General features: G+C 48.4%; 2 protein-coding genes across 3 annotated transcripts in view; both read right to left on the reverse strand.

Moving 5' to 3' along the window:
• Positions 1-20,046, reverse strand: part of NEURL1 (neuralized E3 ubiquitin protein ligase 1) — a 100,055-nt gene that overhangs the window by 45,514 nt on the left and 34,495 nt on the right. The gene's annotated exons all lie outside the window — the stretch shown is intronic.
• Positions 3,791-4,670, reverse strand: LOC119510499 (40S ribosomal protein S4, X isoform-like). The gene is made up of 2 exons (XM_037804835.1): positions 4,119-4,670; positions 3,791-3,960 (listed from the first exon to the last, which is right to left on the reverse strand). Exons 1-2 carry the CDS (start codon positions 4,648-4,650, stop codon positions 3,902-3,904), a joined length of 591 nt encoding a protein of 196 aa, XP_037660763.1. The 5' UTR covers positions 4,651-4,670; the 3' UTR covers positions 3,791-3,901.

The raw sequence follows: 20,046 nt of genomic DNA on the forward strand, positions 1-20,046 counted from the left end.
ATTACAATCACAGAAAAGTGTCCTGAAAAGAAGGAGCAAGGTTCTGGGGGCACAGGACAGACTTTCTTGAAAGCAGTGAAGGCAAGAGCTAAAGAGTGAGGGGGCATGTTCTGGTGTCGTGGCAGTCAGTTAGGGGAGAGAGTGCCCCAGACAGTGGGCACAGCACGTGCAAAGGCCCTGTGGCTGGAGGGAGTCCAGCACACTCAGGAAGCAAGGCTGGCATGGCTGAGCAGGGCCAACTGTGGCTGGTGAGCCAAGGTGGGCTGGGAACACAGTGGGAAGGCCTCAAAGAACAGGCTGAAGAATCTGGTCTTTTTCTGAGAGCAAAATGCAGAAATCCTGACAGGTTTCAGCACTAGGCAACAAGACCAGACCTGCATTTCAGAAAGGTCACTCTGCCTTCTGGTGTGGAGAATGCACTGCAGGAAGCAAGAGGCTCTGACAGAGAAAGCAGCGACACCCAGCAGGGTGGGGCCTGTACCTGGCTTGCTCTCCTTCCCCTCGGGCCTAGCGTCATGTCTCCGCAGAGCAGGCACTCAGGAAATATCTGAACTCACGTCATTTTCCAGATGCAAGACTGTGAGAATGTCACTAAGCAGGGATGGGGGCAGGGCAGGGGCTCCATAACCCGGGAGATCCTTGGGTGGGTGGGTGGGCCTGTGAGGACAGAGCAGAGAACTGGAAGGTGGCCTGGGGCCCGCACAGCACTGCTGTCTGATGGGGTTTTCTGGAAGACTCCTGTCTGGGTCTGTTCTTCTTACATCCCCTTCCCCAATTTAAATAGGAAGTGGCAGTGTCCTATGTCTGAGGGTTCCCTCCCCCCACCCCACCACCACTTCCCCAGAGAAGCGTCTGGGGCTCTATAGGAGGAAGCAGCCCCTTGGCATGGCAGCCAGAGCTGCAGCCCTTCTCTGTTTTATTCATTGAGGCATCACAGAAAATTTCACTTTGGAAAAGGATTCTGTTATGAAAGGGGGTTAGAAAACCGGTGACCTACATCATTCTTTCATTTATCAAGCATTCACTGAGTGTCACCTATGGACCAGGCACAAGAGCCACGACTGGGGAACAAGACCCAACACTGCCCTTCAGAAGCCGGCGGTGTCACAGGGAAGCTGGATAAGGACATACAGGAGCTGTGTTAGGATGCAGGAAGATTCTTTTGACTCTGGCTAAATTATCTCAGTGCCCTGTTCTGTAGCCACACTTTGGAAGGGATGTGAAAGGGAAATGGAAAGTCTATAAGAAAATCTATAGAAGAGACTATAAATGCTACCATTTATTGAACACTTTCTATGTGCCAGGCACTATGCTAAGTGTTTCACATACATAACCTTAGCCAATCCCCACAGCATCCCTTCAGAAGTTATAATCGTCCCCATCTTGCAGGCAATAAAACTGAGGCACAGAGAGGTTATACTGAACATAAGAGCCAAGCCAGGGTTCAAACCCAGAACTGCCTGACATCAAAACCTATGCTATATCCAAGAAAGGTCAATGGGCAGGGGCTCCTCTTGCTTGGGGAAGAGAAGACAAGGGGACATTGCAGGAAACAGTCCAGCACTAAATATTTATCTTAAGCCAAGGAGAAGAGACGGTCTAATAGATAATAACCATCTTCATCATCCCAACTGCTCCATGTATGCAACACTTGCACACACAATATGGCATACAGATCAGGGCATCTTATTCTTAAGGAAACAAAACGGTTTTATGTGGAGGCAGAGCCTATTTATTTTCCAGTGGACAGAGGGTGACATCCCAAGGATGGAGCTTAAATGAAGACGGGAGACTGGGGGCAGGCCTATGGCTGCAGACAGTTGGCCAAGACAGGCACTGGAGATCCCCTCCTAGAAACCCTGGAGAAAGCAGATCCATCATGACCTGCTTGCAGGCTGTAACTCCTCAACACCCACAGGAAAAAGCAGGGCTAGATGTGCCTTGGGGAGCTACCTGGTCTGACAGAAATCCTTTCTGAGCTTCAGAAAGAAACCCTCCCTTCCAGGATAACTCCTGTCTGCATCTGCTCTCTGGCTTCATCTCAGAACCTACCTCCATAGCTCTCTGAACACCATCAGATCCCATGATGCTCCCCCCCACCAGAATCCTCCCTCTTCTCTCTGCCATCTCCCTGTCCCCTGACTCCTTTCTGCAGGCTCATCTTCTCTCTTGGGTGCCATCTTGGTTTCCATGTTGGGCTACCCAGTGGAACACTACCCTCACCAAGTCCTTTCTCATCCATGTCCCCCAGGGACCAGCCCCAGGGAGCCCTCATCCCAAGGCTGAACTCTGCCCTCTCAGAACTTACAGTCTAAGGCAGACCCAGCGACTGAAGACATGGAACATGGAACTAATTCACTGGACCATGGAAACCAACAGAATCACAGACTCTAAGACCTCTGAGGCGAAGGAGTCCAAGAGACTATTGGGCCCAGCTCCTGTCTTCAGGCAGGCAAAGAAGTATCATGCCCGTTTTAGAGATGTAGCAAACAAGGCCTAGTAAGTTATAGAGACTTCCCTAAGTCACACCATGGGTCTAGGATAAGGAGGAATTGAACCCAGGTGCTTCTAATGCTCAATATGGCATGCAGATCAGGCCATCAGGAGGCACAGAAGGTAAAAACTGGACAAGGGAGAGGGGGTGGTGTCTGGAGAGGCCTATAAAGAGAAGTCAGGGTGAGGAAGCGGCTCTGATGGGAAGTCACTGGTTGCTGTAGTGTTTTTTAAATCAAGAACAAGGGATAATTTGATTGAGCTGATGAGTCACCTGGCATTTGGGTCTTAAGGCCAGGGCCTTCCTCCCTGGCTGGGCTTTTAACCCTGCAGCTGGAGAATGGGAAACAGGGAACTGCACCCCAAAGCTTCCTCCCAAGCCCAGAACCCAGACAAGAATGGAGGTCACTGCCTAGATTCTGAAAGAGAGATGGAGATGAGGACACAGACACACCAAGAGACAGGAACAGAGAGGGCGAGCTGTGTGCTGCAGAGAAACCGGAGCCAGGGAGCCACAGGGCGTCCTCCAGGGAGGGGACAGGTGCCTCAGCAGTGACAGCTGCCAGCCACAGGATGATGGGAACACAACAGGTGCAGAGGCAGGGGTGGAGACTAAAAGGGAATCTGAGAAAACAGCCTAGCTGGGACCCTTCCCAAGCCCCAGGCCCATTGCCAAGAAGCCCTTTCTGGGACCATCCCACAATACACCTACTCGTGCTCCCCAGGTAAGGGTCTAAAGGCTGGCCTGGCCAGCCTGCACTGGTCAGAGGGGTCACTGTCCATGCCGAGCAGAAAGAAAAGAACCAGGAAGAAGCCAGGTTTCTATTCCCAAGACAGAGTGTGCCAGATGGAGCCCACACCTACAGAGCCTCTAGCTGGAAGCAAACATTTGCCTCTGATAAGATCTTTGTCACTGGGCAGGAAGGGTGGAAGGATGTGCCCACCCCACCCACATGGAGGATGGGAGCTCTGGTCTGGAGGTCAGGCTCTATTCTCAAGCACCAGGCTAGCTTCTGGGATTCTCTGAGCCTCTGTGTCTTCTTCTCTAACATGGAAATAACGCGTCACAGGGCGCTTGTGAGGAATGAACAACACAACGTCTGTAAGGCACAGTGCCTCAGTTCCTAATAGCAGCTGTTTCTATTGATGTGTCTGCTCAGAGCCCGGAGAGCTCCGGAGGCAGGTGGAATGGAGAGGGGTTAAAGTCCCTGCCCAGACTTTGAGAGGAATGACTTCGGATGCAGGAAATAGTCTAGCACTAAATATATATCTTTTTTTTTTTTTTAATAATCACCCAGAAGGCAATTAATCATGCTTTATTATTAACCACAAAGAGTTCTCCATCCATTTCACCTAAAGATCATTTCACCCACTGCTCTGTTTGGCAGCCAGTCTCTTGTCTCTCTCTTCAGCAATTGTGAGGCGGATACCTTTTCCTCGGGGAAGAGAAATCCATGGCTTGTTGCCTTTGCCAATAACAAAAATGTTGGAAAGCCGTGTGGCAAAGCTGTTGCCATTGGCATCTTTCACATGAACCACATCAAAAGAGCCAGGATGCCTCTCTCTGTTGGTGATCACACCAATTCTTCCCAGATTAGCACCTCCAGTCACCATACACAGATTACCAGTATCGAACTTTATGAAATCGGTAATCTTGCCCGTCTCCAAATCAATTTGAATGGTGTCATTCACCTTGATGAGGGGATCAGGGTAGCGGATGGTACGGGCATCATGGGTCACCAGATGAGGGATTCCTTTTGTGCCTACAAAGATCTTCCTCACTTTGCACAACTTGTACTTGGCCTCCTCAGGTGTAATACGATGAACAGCAAAGCGACCCTTGGTATCATAAACCAGACGGAAATTCTCTCCAGTCTTGTCAATGCTGATGACATCCATAAAACCAGCAGGATAAGTTATATCAGTTCGGACCTTGCCATCAATCTTTATGAACCGCTGCATACAGATTTTCTTTACTTCATCTCCTGTCAGGGCATACTTAAGTCTGTTCCTTAAGAAGATGATGAGAGGGAGACATTCTCTCAGCTTATGGGGACCAGTGGATGGACGAGGAGCAAACACACCAGTCAGTTTGTCCAGCATCCAATGCTTTGGAGCTGCTACATGCTTCAAATGCTTCTTTGGACCACGAGCCATGGTTGCGCTAGGCACGGAAAGAGCACTAAATATATATCTTAAGCCAAGGAGAAGAGGTGGTCTAATAGATAATAACCATCTTCATCATCCCAACAACACCATGTATTCAGCACTTGCCTGCCTTACCAGTCACTGTCCTAAGCCTCATGTGCAAATACCACCTGAGAGTGCTGGAGAACAGGAGGTTCTTCTAAGTAATAGATTAAACATCATCCCTTGTCACCTTGCTGGCACTCTGTTTTTGTTTTGGCAGTCTGAATTTTACACTCGAAGCCAGTCGTTGTCCCAACAATCACAGGTCATAAATGACCAGGGTCAAAATCATAAGAATTTCCCCCTAAATTATAGCCTTGCTGGGGAAGGTGAAAAAGAGCAGACAACAAGATATTTATGGGGGAAGAGAGAGAGATGAGGAGACCCAGGCTGATGCGGCTGGAACAGTCATGGCCTTGTCCATCAGATGTGTAAACACACTCGACTGGCCCCAGCTGGACCTGCCCGGATTATGAGAAAAGCTGGCAGCTGATGGCAGAAGGTTAAATCCCTCTGCTGCTGGCAGAAACCAAACCCCCTTCTTCCCATTTCACTCTCCCTCCCTGCCTCCCGCCCCCCCACACACACACCTTCAGGCCCCACAGCTCCACCAAGGGCCCCAGAGCCCACCCCTTCCCGTGCCCAGCCCCCAGCCAGCTGGAGCCACCCCTAGTCTGGGGGGCCCCCAGGCCTCCTTTGCCTGCCCCCTCCTGCTTTTGAGGAGTCCTGCGTCCCCCAGCTCTCTCCTGCTTCCTGCCCCTCCCAGGCCTGGCTCACAGAGGAATGGCACAGCCCACAACCAGCTAACTTGGCCCCCCACTTCTACTCCTGTGCCCTGACCCTGCCTCCTGCCCACTGCTGGGGCCTCACACTCCACTTGGGCTCAGACTTCAGGCATCACAGGCAGAACAGAGTAACGGTGCCGAACCCCACAAGCGCCCAGGCCCTCGGGCTGGGGCACTCCCAGGAGGCCCAGAGGCAGCCAGACCCCAATGACCTGATGACACCAAGTGCTCACAGCCACCACTCAGGTTCACTGGACAGAAGGCAGTTACAGCAGACGCGCGTCAGGTGGCCTGGGTTCAAATCCTGGTTCTAACATCTACTTGGTGTCCATTTCCCCAGCTGAAAAATGGGGCGGATAATAATAGTGCCCACCTCCTTAGGGATGTAGGGGAGATTAAATGAGTTGATCCACAGAGTGTGCCCAGAACAGGGGGGACATGTTGGAGGGGTTTGCAAGCAGTGGTGCTACTGGTGAGATCATTACGGTACTGAGCTCTACACAATACAACAGAACTTCCTCATTATCAGAGAAGAGGAAACTGAGGCATGCAGCTGGGAAATGGTAGCATTGGGATTTGACCTCGGTTACGAGGGCCTGCACTCATAACCACTGCATAGTGTAGACAACCGAAAAAGTAGGGGTGAGGCCACAGGTTGTCCTGCTGGCCGGGAGAAGGGTCGTGGGTCTGGCCTCAGTGAGGACCAGGCTGGGACTGCACAACCCCAGGCCAGATCGGGCTCCAGGTCTGGGGCTGGTCCCCAGGAAGCCAGTCAACAGGATGGAGAAGGTGAGCCATGAGCTCCAGGGGCTGTCTGAGGGCAGACGGGGGCCTGATCCCAGAAGCCCCAGTTCAAGGGAGAGGCCCCTGCTCAGAGCAGCTCCACCAGCTGCCAGAGGGTTCTGCCCCCCCTCAGAGCCCTTCAGCCCCACTGGGCCTAGCCACCCCCTACTCCACACGCACAGAGCAGTCTCTGACCTGGCTCCCCCAAAGGGCCTCTACCCCATCTGTGGGGGTCCCAACACTTCCTCTTGCAGAGTTAACACAGTGACTAAGAGAAATAAGCACCCTAATCAATTAAGAAAATTCCAGCTGCTGCCAACACCTTGAAACACCTGCTCTGGGCCCCCAGAAGGTGAGAGCAGCTCTGGGAACTCAGCATCCTAGATGGGGAAACTGAGGCTCGGGGAACTTGAATGCAGATCACACAGCTCAAAAGAAGCCAAGCTGGAATTTGGACACATTAATGTGGCACCAAAGCCTGAGCCTCACCTCCCTGCCACGTGCTCTCACAGAACAGCCCAGATCTTAAAAGCTACAAAACGACTTCCCCAAAATCTCACTGGATTTGCAAAAGCACCCTATCAGGTATGGCAGGGAAAATACTAAGCTCCCCTGCCCCCTGCCCCCTGCTTTTATTCTTTTAATGGATGAGGCAAACAGAGATGCAAGGAGATGAAAATGAAAAAGAATTACCAAAGCTTTATTAAGTGCCAGGGCTGGGACCAGAACACTGATCTCAAACTCCTGGTCCAGAGCTGCGTCTGTCCTAAGAACAGCAGCCTTTAATTAAACAGACACAGCATCAGTCCGAGGAGACCAGGGTCGCTGCAGGCATGAATGTAAAACCTGCTGACCCCAACGTCAGCCAGCTCTAGACTCAAACTGTGGTGCAAGCAGTCATTTGCCTGCCTGCTTAGGTCCCCACCGTGCATTGCAGCACCCACCCCAGGCCTTGCCCAGAAGACTCCAGGCTCACTCCCAAACTGGGAGTACGCGGGCAAGGGAGACACAAACATGAAAATGCTCTGAAAAGAGAAAGGGGATGGCAGGACCTTTCCAAGAGTGGAGGGCTCAGTTTTGCTCTGAAACAGGAGCTTCTGTTGGTGCAGAGCAAAGGTGACTGACCCAAGGTCCAACCACTGAACTATGCCACCTCTATGCTCCCCACCTGGGGATCATGACCTGGAGCACAGAGGACATTGGCCACACTGGGATCCATTCAGGCCTCTCAGAAGCCATTGGCTTCCTTCGCCACCAAGTCCGTAAAAGAACTCTGTTCCTGCCACTGCAGTCTAGCCCTAGCCCCAGACTGAGTCCCTGACCCCAGCCCCAGATGATCTCACAGCCCATTGCTCAGCAGCTCCGAAGCAGTTCTTAGTCCCCGAAGACCTGGGGACAATGGACATGTGGCTAGCTCTGTTCAGGAACCAGAGCTCAGGTGTGGCCCAGCTGAAGGCGGCTGCCAGGATGTGGTCCTCCTGCCCAAAGGACAGTCTGAGAATGGCGGCCTGAGAAGGGCAGACACCCACAGCATGAATGCAGTGACAGAAAACCCATTTTCCTCCCTGAAGCTGTTTCCTGCAGCCTCCCCATCTGTGATGGTTAGGTTCATGTGTCAACTTGGCCAGGTGACGGTGTCCAGGTGTCTGGTCAAGCAAGCACTGGCACTGGCCTAACCATTACTGCAAGGACACAGTCAATTGACTGCACCTGTGACTGATCACATCAATGAAGGGTGTGTCTTCCACAATGAGAGACTTCAATTAGCTGGATTTAATCCAATCAGTTGAAGAATTTTAAGGGAGATAGAGAGAGGACCTTCACTTCTTCTTTAGCTAGCCAGGTCTCCTGAGGAGTTCACTGAACACCTTCATCATAGTTGCCAGTTCATTGCCTGCTCTACAGAATTTGGATTCATGCATCCCCACAGCTGCATGAGACACTTTAATAAAATCTTATATTTATAGATACCTCTTGTTGGTTCTGTTTCCCTAGAGAACCCTAATAGAGCTTGCCACCGGGAGTGGTTCTTGAGAAGCAGTATTTTAAAAGGGGCTTTTACAATGGGTTTTCTACTCTGAATTGATGCAAAGGCACTAAAGACTCCATTTCCAATAATCAAGATGGCACTGACAGTCCATGGTGTAAACTGGCAATGGAGATACGCAAAATATCTCCATTTGACTCTCCTAATCATACTCTTGCATGAAGTAAGGCTCTGGGTGAAAGTGTTTTTGACACCTTAACAGAGTTTTGCAGAATTAAGAGGTATAATGATGTTGGCTGGTTGCTCTTAGATACACTGGATAAAGTTTTAAGAGAAAGGGACAAGCTGAAGGCTTCAAATTTGAAACTTAAATGCCATATGACAGATGTAAAGGTATCTATGTGTGCCTTGAAAGAAAATCTTATTTCCTGTGGCCACAGACTTGAGATTTCAGAAAACCAGACCCAGAGTCTCATTGTGCGAGTAGCAGATTTACAACATAAACTAAAATCTCAACCTCGCAGGGTGTCTGCTGTTAAAGGCATTGATTGGAAAAGAATGGGATCCTGAAACCTGGGATGGAGACATATGGATTGATAATAATGGCAGTGAGGACACTGGAACCCTGGATTCTGCTGAGTCTTTGCTAGATACACCTGTAGTGGTCTGTACAGAGGAAACAGTGTCCCCACCTCCAGTCTGCCCTGAGGAGACAGCTACCCAACCTCCAGCCTGTTTTGAGGAAACAGCTTCCCGACCTCCAGTCTGCCCTGAGGAGCCTGCCATCCAACCTCCACCTAAAGAGATTAACCCTTCAGTGCCTACTAAACCTGTAATCACCACCCCTGAGGAAGCAGCCCTCACTCCTCTTCCTGGAGATACTAATCCTGTTTCACAACATGAAACTGCAACGGAATGTCTGGAGGTAACTGGCTTGAGGGATACTTCCAATTCTTTTTATGACCCACCCCCACCACCACTCTTTGCTTCAAGACCTATAACTAGACTGAAATTCCAACAGGCCCCGAAGGGTGAGGTACAAAGTGTGACCCATGAGGAAGTAAGCTATACTCCAAAAGAATTGCATGAATTTTTGAATTTATATAGACAGAAATCAGGGGAATATGTAAATATATATGGATATTCAGGGTGTGGGACAATGATGGAAGGAATATAAAGTTCGATCTGGCTGAATTTATGGATATGAGCCCACTAAGCAGAGATTCTGCATTCAGTATTGTGGCTCAAGGGGTTAGAAAGGGCATTAACAGTTTGTTTGGGTGGTTGACTGAAACATGGATCAAAAGGTGGCGACATTACCTGAGGTTGAAATGCCAGAGCTTCCCTGGTATAATGTAGAGGACGGGATTCAAAGGCTTAGAAAAACTGGAATGTTAGAGTGGATTTATCATGGAAGACCTGCTCACACATCCCTGGAATGTCCAGAGGACACACCTTTTCCCATGACTGTGAGGAATAAATTTGTGAGACTAGCTCCATCATCCCTGAAGAGCTCTGTAGGCGCCCTTCTCTGTAGGTCAGGTATTACTGTGGGAACTGCTGTCACTGAGCTGGAATCCTTAAACACAGTGCGGATAATTGGGTCCCAAGTTGGCAGAAGCCACCTGGCAGCCGTTAATTGCCAAAGATAAAGTGGGCATGGCTACCATAATGGAAAACAGGCTCAAAGCAACAGTGAAAATAATCTGACTTGCAGAGACTTATGGAGTTGGCTAGTAGATCATGGAGTACCTAGAAATAAAATAGATAGATGGCCAGTCTACTAAATTCTTGTTTGATCTGTATAAGCAGAAGAATTCTAGGTCAAGTGAACAAAAGTCTAACTTGAATTACAAAAACAGAGAGTCATGGCCCCCCTAATGAATTCCCAGACTTGAGACAGTTGACAGACCCAGAGCCCCTTGAATGAGGGGAAGGCGGGGTACCCCTGGGGAAGGACCCTGTTACACTGCCCAAAATTTATACTGCTAATCTTCCTCCCAGCCCTCCCTGAGGGGACCTATGGCCTTTTACCAGGGTAACTATGCATTGGGGAAAAGGAAATGATCAGATATTTGGGGGATTATTAGACACTGGCTCAGAAGTGACATTTATTTCAGGAGATCCAAAACGTCATTCTGGTCCACCAGAGTAAGGGCTTATGGAGGTCAAGTGATTGGTGGAGTTTCAGCTCAGGTCCGTCTCACAGTGGGTCCAATTGGTCCGCGGAACCACTCTGTGGTTATTTCTACAATTACCCAGAATGCATAATTGGAATAGACATACACAGTAACTGGCAGAATCCTCACATCGGTTCCCTGACTCGTGGAGAGAGGGCTATTACGGTGGGAAAGACCAAGTGGAAGCCACTAGACCTGCCCCTGCCTAGCAAAATAGTAAACCAGAAGCAATACTGGATTCCTGGAGGGATTTCAGAGGTTAATGCCACTCTTAAGGACTTGAAGGATGCAGGAGTGGTGGATTCCCACTACATCCCCATTCAACTCTTCTATTTAGCGTGTACAGAAAACAGATGGGTCTTAGAGGATGACAGTGGATTATCGTAAGCTTAACCAGATAGTGACTCCAATTTGCAGCTGCTGTTCCAGATATGGTATCATTGCTTGAGCAAATCAACACATCCCCTGGTACCTGGTATGCAGCCATTGATTTGCCAAATGCTTTTTTCTCAATAGCTATTAGTAAGGACCCCCAGAAACAGTTTGCATTCAGCCGACAAGGCCAGCAGTATCCTTTCACCGTTGTACCTCAGGGGTATATCAACTCTCTAGCCCTATGTCATAATATTGTCCGCAGGGATCTTGATCATTTCTCTCTCCCACAAGATATCATGTTGATTGGACCTAGTGAGCAAGAAGTAGCAATTACTCTAGATTTGTTGGTAAGGTATTTGCCTGTCAGAGGATGGGAGATAAATCCATCAAAAATACAGTGGCCTTCCACCTCCGCATGTTGAGATATCCCTTCTAAGGTGAAGGATAAGCTGCTGCATCTGCCCCCAGCCCCCCACAACCAAAAAAGAGGCACTATGCCTAGTTGGCCTCTTTGGATTTTGGAGACAACACAGTCCTCATTTGGGTGTGCTACTGGGGCCCATTTACCGAGTGACCAGAAAAGCTTCTAGTTTTGAGTGGGGACCAGAACAAGATGAAGCTCTACAACAGGTACAGGCTGCTGTGCAAGCTGCTCTGGCACTTGGACCATATGATCCAGCGATCCAATGGTGCTGGAAGTGTCAGTGGCAAACAGAGATGCTGTTTGGAGCCTTTGGCAGGCTCCTATAAGAGAATCACAATGCAAGCCCTTAGGATTTTGGAGTAAAGCCTTGCCATCCTCTGCAGATAACTACTCTCCTTTTGAGAAACAGCTTTTAGCCTGCTTTTGGGCCTTAATAGAGATAGAACGCTTAACCATGGGCCACCAGTTACCATGAGACCTGAGTTACCTATCATGAGCTGGGTGTTGTCTGACCTGCCAAGCCATAAAGTTGGGCGTGCACAGCAGCACTCAATCATAAAATGGAAATGGTATATATGAGATAGGGCTCGAGCAGGTCCAGAAGGCACAAATAAGTTACATGAGGAAGTGGCCCAAATGCCCATGGTCCCCACTCCTGCCACATTACCTTCTCTTTCCCAGCCGACAGCTTTGGCCTCTTGGGGAGTTCCTTACAATCAGTCGACTGAGGATGAGAAAACTCGGGCCTGGTTTACAAATGGTTCTGCACGATATGCAGGTAACACCCGAAAGTGGACAGCTGCAGCACTGCAGCCCCTCTCTGGGATGTCCCCGAAGGACAGTAATGAGTGGAAATCCTTCTAGTAGGCGGAACTTTGAGTAGTGCACCTTGTTGTTCATTTTGCTTGGAAGGAGAACTGGCCAGAGGTGTGTTTGTATACTGATTCATGGGATATTGTTAATGATTTGGCTGAATGGTCAGGGACTTGGAAGGAATATGATTGGAAAAATTGGTGACAAAGAATTCTTGGGAAGAGGTATGTGGATAGACCTTTCTGAGTGGGCAAAAAACATGAAGATATTTGTGTCCCATGTGAATGCTCACCAGAGGGTGACTTCAGCAGAGAAAAATTGTAATAATCAAGTGGATAAGAAGACCCATTTGGTGGATACCAATCAGCCTCTTTCCCCAGCAACTCCTGTCATTGCCCAATGGGCTCATGAACAAAGTGGTCATGGTGGTAGGGATGGAGGTTATGCATGGGCTCAGCAGCATGGACTTCCACTCACCAAGGCTGACCTGGCCACAGCCACTGCTGAGTGCCCAATCTGCCAGCAGCAGGGACCCACACTCAATCCCCAATATGGCACCATTCCCTGAGGTGATCAGTCTGCTACCTGGTGGTAGGTTGATTACATTGGACCACTTCCATCATGGAAGGGGCAGCGATTTGTTCTCACTGGAATAGACACATACTCCAGATATGGGTTTGTCTTCCCTGCACACAATGCTTCTGCCAAAACTACCATCCGTGTGCTTACAGAATGCCTTATCCACCATCATGGCATTCCAACAGCATTGCTTCTGACCAAGGAACCACTTCACAGAAAATGAACTGAGGGAATGGGCACATGCTCATGGAATTCTCTGGTCTTACCATGTTCCCCATCATCCACAGCCAGGATTCATGGGTTCAGGAATCAAGGGGTGGAAATGGGAGTGGCACCACTCACTATCATTCCTAGTGATCCATTAGGAAAATTTTTGCTTCCTGTCCCTGCAACCTTAAGCTCTGCTGGTCTACAAGTCTTAGTTTCAAAAGGAGGAGTGCTTCTACCAGGAGACATAACAATAATTCCACTGAACTGGAAGTTAAGACTGCCACCTAGCCACTTTGGGCTTCTCATGCCTCTGAATCAACAGGCAAGGAAGGGGGTTACTGTACTGGCTGGGGTGATTGATCCTGACTATCAAGGGGAAATAGCACTGCATCTACACAATGGAGGTAAAGAAGAATTTCCTGGAATACAGGAGATCCCCTAGGGCATCTCTTAGTACTACCATGCCCTGTGATTAAAGTCAACAGAAAACTGCAACACCCAATCCAGGCAGGACTCCCAATGGCCCAGAAACTTCAGGAATGAAGGTTTGGGTCACCCCACCAGGCAAAGAACCACGGCCAGCTGAAGTGCTTGCTGAGGGTAAAGGAAACATGGAAAGGGTAGTGGAAGAAGGTAGTGATAAACATGAATTACGACCATGTGACCAGTTACAGAAACAAGGACTATGATGACAGGAATATTTCTTCCATGTTTTGTTATGTGTATGTTTGTATATGTCTATAAGGCAAATATCTTTGTTTTCTTCTCTATCTTATCCCCTTATCATATGACATAAGCTATATTGTTCATTTTACAGTATTTGTGTTACAGGGAATCAGGTTTAAGAGACAATGTTACTCAAGGACTTGCACCCTATTCTGGAGAGATTTAGTGCATTTCCGGTTGTATGAATGACAGCTGAGTATTGTAAGGTGAAATATATGTCTGTTATTGTGCTCTATTTAGAGATTAAGTATGGTTTAAGGTGATGTATATAAATGCCAAATTGACAAGGGGTGGACTGTGAAGGTTAGGTTCATGTGTCAATTTGACCAGATGATGGTGTCCAGGTGTCTGGTCAAGCAAGCACTGGCCTAACCATTACTGCAAGGACATTTGTGGCTGGTTAACAAACCAGAAGGCTGGTTTATTAAATCATCAGTCAATTGACTGCACCCGTGACTGATTACATCAACGAAGGGCGTCTCTTCTGCAATGATGAGCATTCAATCTGCTGGATTTAATTCAATCAGTTGAAGACTTTTAAAGGAGATAGAGAGAGGACCTTCACTTCTTCTTTGGCTAGCCAGTGTCTCCTGAGGAGTTCAAAGAACACCTTCATCGGAGTTGTCAGTTCACTGCCTGCGCTATGGAATTTGGACTCATGCATCCTGCCCTACGGAACTTGGACTCGTGCATCCCCACAGTTGCGTGAGACACTTTCATAAAATCTTACATTTACAGATATCTCTTGTTGGTTCTGTATCCTTAGAGAACCCTAATCAATACACCGTCTCTCAGTTTGCACATCCATCCACTGCTCCTGCCTTCCTTTCCTCTCTCTTCAGTAACATATCTCAGGCTCCTCACCCAAGATACCACTTCCTTAGAGATTCATTTCTGGCTGCCTCCCTCCAGCTGTTGGATCCTGGGGTCAGGTGAACCTCCAGAGACCCCAAAACTGGACAGGGACTCTCTAGGCATCACAGTTTAGGGTACAAAGTCTTCCCTGGGAGTCAGTGGCAAAACCCAATGAAGGCTTGGGAAGGTCTGCAGGAACATGGCACAAGTGCTTTGGTTTGGGGAGACTCAGGGAGGCAGCCCTTTTTAATGTCAGTATCAGTTCCTCCCTCCCCGTGAGACTCAAGATTTGTGGAAGTGGGCTAACGCAGCTCCTGAATTGCATCCACCCTCAAAAAAATGGCAAATAAGGATTGAAAGTCTCTTCCCAAGGAGCTCCCTCCCCTCTATAAAACTAATGACCCAATCCTGGCATCCTCAACCCTACTTAGACAAACCCACTTTCCCTGCCCAGAGGAAAACAGAGGAGAACTCTTTGTTTAAGAGAGCTTTAAGAGAGATGAGCTATTAATGTCTTTGAGGGTCCAGTTTTATTAGCTATGCCATTGCCTGCCATAATTTGCTGAGTGACTTTGGGTAAATTAATTGCCTTTCTAGGCCACAATTTCCACAACTGCAAAATGGGTGCACTGGACTCATTCATCTTTAGTTCTTAATCAGGGATAGGGAAGAGGAATCTCTCGGGGAGACAATCAGAAATTCCTGCACTGTCTGAAGCAGCAGCCCCTCCAACCTCCCCTCCACCCTTCCACCAAGATCTAGTGGAAAGGCAAGGACTGGCCAGCATGTTCTTGGCTGGGCATCACTGTCTCTCAGTCCCCTTCCTGACCCCACCCAACATGGACCCATCCCCAGGGCTCCAAGCCCAGGGTTGCCACTTGAGCTCCACCAGCCAGGTTGGAAGTCTGGATTCCCCACTCTGAACCGTCACTGTGTCCTTCTCCAATCCATCCCCACCTTCAACCCCTTGGCTGCTCCCACAGTTCAGGCCACCAGCATTACCCCAAACCAGACAATTATTCTGACAGCCTCTGGCCTCCAACCCCTCCCCGGGGCTGCCAGGGTGACCTTTCTACCTGACTAATCCAGCTGGGTCACTGCCCAGCTCAGAGTCCACAGTGGCTCCCGAACACCTGCGGGATAAACTTGACCTTCCTTTGTGGCGCAGGCAAGGCCCTCCGTGAGTCGGCCCCAACCTGGGGGCCTGGCCTTACCTCCTATGAGCCCTCCCACCCTGTCCCCCTGTACTCCAGACACACCAGCCACACATGTCCTAGAACATGGGTGCATCTCTCATGGCCTTGGCTCTCTGAACACTCTTCCTTCACCCAGGTGCCCTTTTCCTACACTGGCCACTCCAATGGCAAACTCCACCCCTACTTTCATCCCTTAGCTCAGGGGGATCTTCCCTCAGAGAGCATCCCAGGCCCCAGCAGGACTGGCCCTGCCTCCTCCAAGACGTGAGCAGCCCTCTTTGCAGCCCCCAACTCTGCAGTGATCTTGCTGGATGGCAAGGCCCCCTCTTCATACTTGGAGCAACCTCAGAGCAGACAGGTGACTTTTATCTCTGCCTCCCCAGCACCGGCCATGGTGGGCGCTCGGTAGTTCTCAAAATATATTTTATGAAGGAAGGAGGAAAGGAAGGAAGCAACAGCAGCACAGGGAGGGAGAAAGAGAGGGAGAGGCCGATGGTTCATGGTTTCTACTCATCCCCATCTGCCCCTTCTCCAGGCTCCAGACTCAGCCCTGAGCTCACTGTCCCAGCTGCAATGCCCCAGGTCCCTAGATGACAGCCTACCTGGCCCAGGACCGCAGAGCCCCAGGGGCAGCCCTTCCCTGTTCCCTGAAGCCAACTGCAGGACCACAAGGAGGAGATGCTAAAAAAGGATGCACCTGGCTCCCTCCCAGCCTCTCCCGGATGAAAGCAGCAGGAGGATGAGCCCCTGTGACTCATTTGCATAAACCATTTATAGCAGTACATTCAAACCCACGTCTTCCAAGAAGAAAAGGGCCACTGCAATTGCCTGTGGCTTCCCAGTCTGTCGCTTTCCCTCTCTTTCATTTTTTATTTTAATGACAGAAAGCTGTGCTCAGGAGAAATCTCTACCCTGGCTGCTTCTGGCAGTGGAAGAGCTACATTTTCCCTCCCAACTGAAAGATGAGGAGGGGAAGTAACCCAGGTTCAGGGGTCAGTGACAGTTTGCAATGCTTCCAAGCATCCATGAGCTCATTTCATCTTCCTGGTAACCCCATGAGGTACCTACTATCTGCCCCCATTTTACAGATGAGGAAGCTAAGGCTCAAAGAAGTTAAGCAACTTACCCCATCCACACAAAACTAGCAAGTGATTCTAGTAGACATTGTGGCTGACGCCCCAACACCGGTTCTACCCCAGTTGATGGCAGTTCTCAACTCGGGCTGCACATCAGAATTACCTAACAAGGTTATAAAGCTACTGATGTCCCGCGCCCACTCCAAACCAATTAATTGAGAAGGTGTGTGGCTGGCGCCCAGGCATGGTGTTTTTTAAAAGCTCCTTGGGTGGTTCTAATGTGCAGCCAGGGCTGGGATCCACTGGTATAAGCCAATTGCAATGGTTCCATTCCCCTGGCCAGAATAGCCATGCCAACTGATTTTTGACAAGCAGGCAAAGACCACTCAATTGGGAAAGAATAGTCTCTTCAACAAAAGACGCTGGGAAAACTGGATGTCCATTGGCTAAAGAATGAAGATGGACCCCTACCTCACACCACATACAAAAATCAACTCAAAATGGGACTCGGGCAAGATGGCATAAAGAGGAGTGGAAGCTAAGTAGTCCCCCTGGAACAACTACAAAAAACCAGAAACAACTAGTAAATAATCCAGAATAACTGCAGGGGAACAAAAGAGACCATCCATTCATCATACACCAACCTGAATTGGGAGGAATGCCCGAGAACACAGCATAAAATCTGTAAGTAAAACCTGCGGAACCAGGTTAGGAGACCCCCTCCCCCATAGCCCAAGCTGCGGAGCCGCATGGTGCCACAGAGAAGCTCTCTCCCAGCAAGCAAATATAGCTCAGCTGAGCTCCAACTGGGGTTTTAAGTAGCGAGTGTGAACTGCTCACTACAGGTACGCAGCCCCAAAAAACAGACAGAGGCTTTGGGTGACGACTGACCTGGGAGAGCCGGAGGGTCGCCTTGGACTGGGTCTGAAGGGGACTATCTGTTTCTTTTTTGGCTCAGTGGAGAAAGCCCCAGTCATTTTCAGTTTCCAGGGCTGTGACTCTGGGAAGGGTGGAGACACCACAAGCAGAGAGCGAGACCATTGAAATGCTAATGACCTCCACCTGGGGGGTCTGTCTTCTCTAGGAGGAAAGGGGTGGGGCCCTTTCCATTCAGAACCAGACCCCAGAGCCTGGGGGAACACGGCCATACCTCCTCACACCAGTCAAGAATTATAGGCTAACAGGCGTCACCTGCTGGGCAGAAAAGCACAGTGACCTGAGGCATCAAAGGATGGAGCAATTTTCTAAGACACACCCGCAGGGAAACCAGATACTGAATATTTCTTCCCTCTGGGACCTGAGCCTGTTCTGGTCTGGGAAAACCTGATTTGGATAACCAAGGAAACCATGCCTAGACAACAGAAAATTACAACCTACACTAAGAAAAACAAAGTTATGGCCCAGTCAAAGGAACAAACGTACACTTCAACTGAGATACAGGAATTTAAACAACTAATGCTAAATCAACTCAAAAAGTTTAGAGAAGATATTGCAAAAGAGATAGAGGCTGTAAAGGAAGCACTGGGCATGTATACGGCAGAAATCAAAAGTTCAAAAAACAACTAGTAGAATCTATGGAAATGAAAGGCACAACACAAGAGATGAAAGACACAATGGAAACATACAACAGCAGATCTCAAGAGGCAGAAGAAAACACTCAGGAACTGGAGAACAAAACACCTGAAAGCCTACACGCAAAGGAGCAGATGGAGAAAAGAATGAAAAAATATGAGCAACGTCTCCGGGAACTCAAGGATGAAACAAAGTACAATAATGTACGTATCATTGGTGTCCCAGAAGGAGAAGAGAAGGGAAAGGGGGCAGAAGCAATAATAGAGGAAATAATTAATGAAAATTTCCCATCTCTTATGAAAGACATAAAAGTACAGATACAAGAAGCGCAGCGTACTCCAAACAGAAGAGATATGAAGAGGCCTACGCCAAGACACTTAATAATCAGATTATCAAATGTCAAAGACAAAGAGAGATTCCTGAAAGCAGCAAGAGAAAAGCAATCCATTACATACAAAGGAAGCTTAATAAGACTATGTGCGGATCTCTCAGCAGAAACCATGGAGGCAAGAAGGAAGTGGTGTGATATATTTAAGATACTGAAAGAGAAAAACCACCAACCAAGAATCCTGTATCCAGCAAAGCTGTCCTTCAAATATGAGGGAGAGCTCAAAATATTTTCTGACAAACAGACAATGAGAGACTTTGTGAACAAGACACCTGCCCTACAGGAAATACTAAAGGGAGCACTACAGGGTGATAGAAGACAGGAGTGTGTGGTTTGGAACACAATTTTGGGAGATGGTAGCACAACAATGTAAGTACACTGAACAAAGGTAACTATGAATACGGTTGAGAGAGAGATGGGGAGCATGTGAGACACCACAAGAAAGGAGGAAAGATAACGACTGGGACTGTGTAACTTGGTGAAATCTAGAGTATTCAACAATTGTGATAAAAGGTACAAATATGTTCTTTTACGAGGGAGAACAAGCAAAAGACAACCTTGCAAGGTGTTAAAAATGGGGAGGCATTGGGGGAGGGATGCAATCAGCATAAACTAGAGACTGTAACTAATAGAATCATTGTATTATGCTTCCTTTAATGTAACAAAGGTGATATACCAAGGTGAATGCAGATAAGAGGGGGGGATAGGGGAGGCATGTTAGACACTTGACATTGGTGGTATTGTCTGATTCTTTATTCTACTTTGATTTAAGGTTATTTTTCCTTTTGCTGCTTCCTAGCTGTCATTTTTTTTGTTTCCTCTTTCTTTTGCCTCTCTACCTTCTTTGACTCTCCCTCCTGCCTTGTGGAAGAAATGTAGATGCTCTTGCTTAGTATGAGCAGAATGTTCAATTAGGATGAACTTAAATGTTTGGAAATGAACAGGGGTGTTGGTAGCAAGATGTGAGAATAACTAACAGCGCCGAATGGTGTGTGAATGAGGTGGAAAGGGGAAGCTCAGAGTCATATATGTCACCAGAAGGAAAGCTGGAGGTCAAAAGATGGAAATGTATAAAACTGAATCCTATGGTGGGCAATGTCCATGATCAACTGTACAAATACTAGAAATCACTTCATGAACCAGAACAAAGGTATGACAATACAATTAGAAGTTAATAATAGAGGGGCATATAGGGAAGAACTATATACCTATTACAAACTATATACTACAGTTAGTAGTATTGCAACATTTTTTCATAAACAGTAACAAACGTACTATATCAATACTAGGAGTCAACAATTGAGGGGGGTTGGTTAGGGATAGGGGAGGTTTAGAGTTTCCTTTTCTTTTTTTCTTTTTGCATCTTTCACTTTATTTCTTGTCTGGAGTAATGAAAAGTTTCTAAAAATTGAAC

The sequence above is a fragment of the Choloepus didactylus genome, chromosome 15 (assembly GCF_015220235.1).
Source record: "Choloepus didactylus isolate mChoDid1 chromosome 15, mChoDid1.pri, whole genome shotgun sequence".
NCBI classification, from domain to species: Eukaryota; Metazoa; Chordata; class Mammalia; order Pilosa; family Megalonychidae; genus Choloepus; species Choloepus didactylus.

Bases quoted from the DNA above. Each gene is read 5' to 3' on its own strand.
- LOC119510499 (XM_037804835.1), bottom strand. From the start codon at position 4,650: ATGGCTCGTGGTCCAAAGAAGCATTTGAAGCATGTAGCAGCTCCAAAG. The intron at 3,961-4,118 runs GTAATCTGTGTA...GTTATTGGCAAA, and splicing joins TTTCATAAAGTTCGATACTG to GGCAACAAGCCATGGATTTC.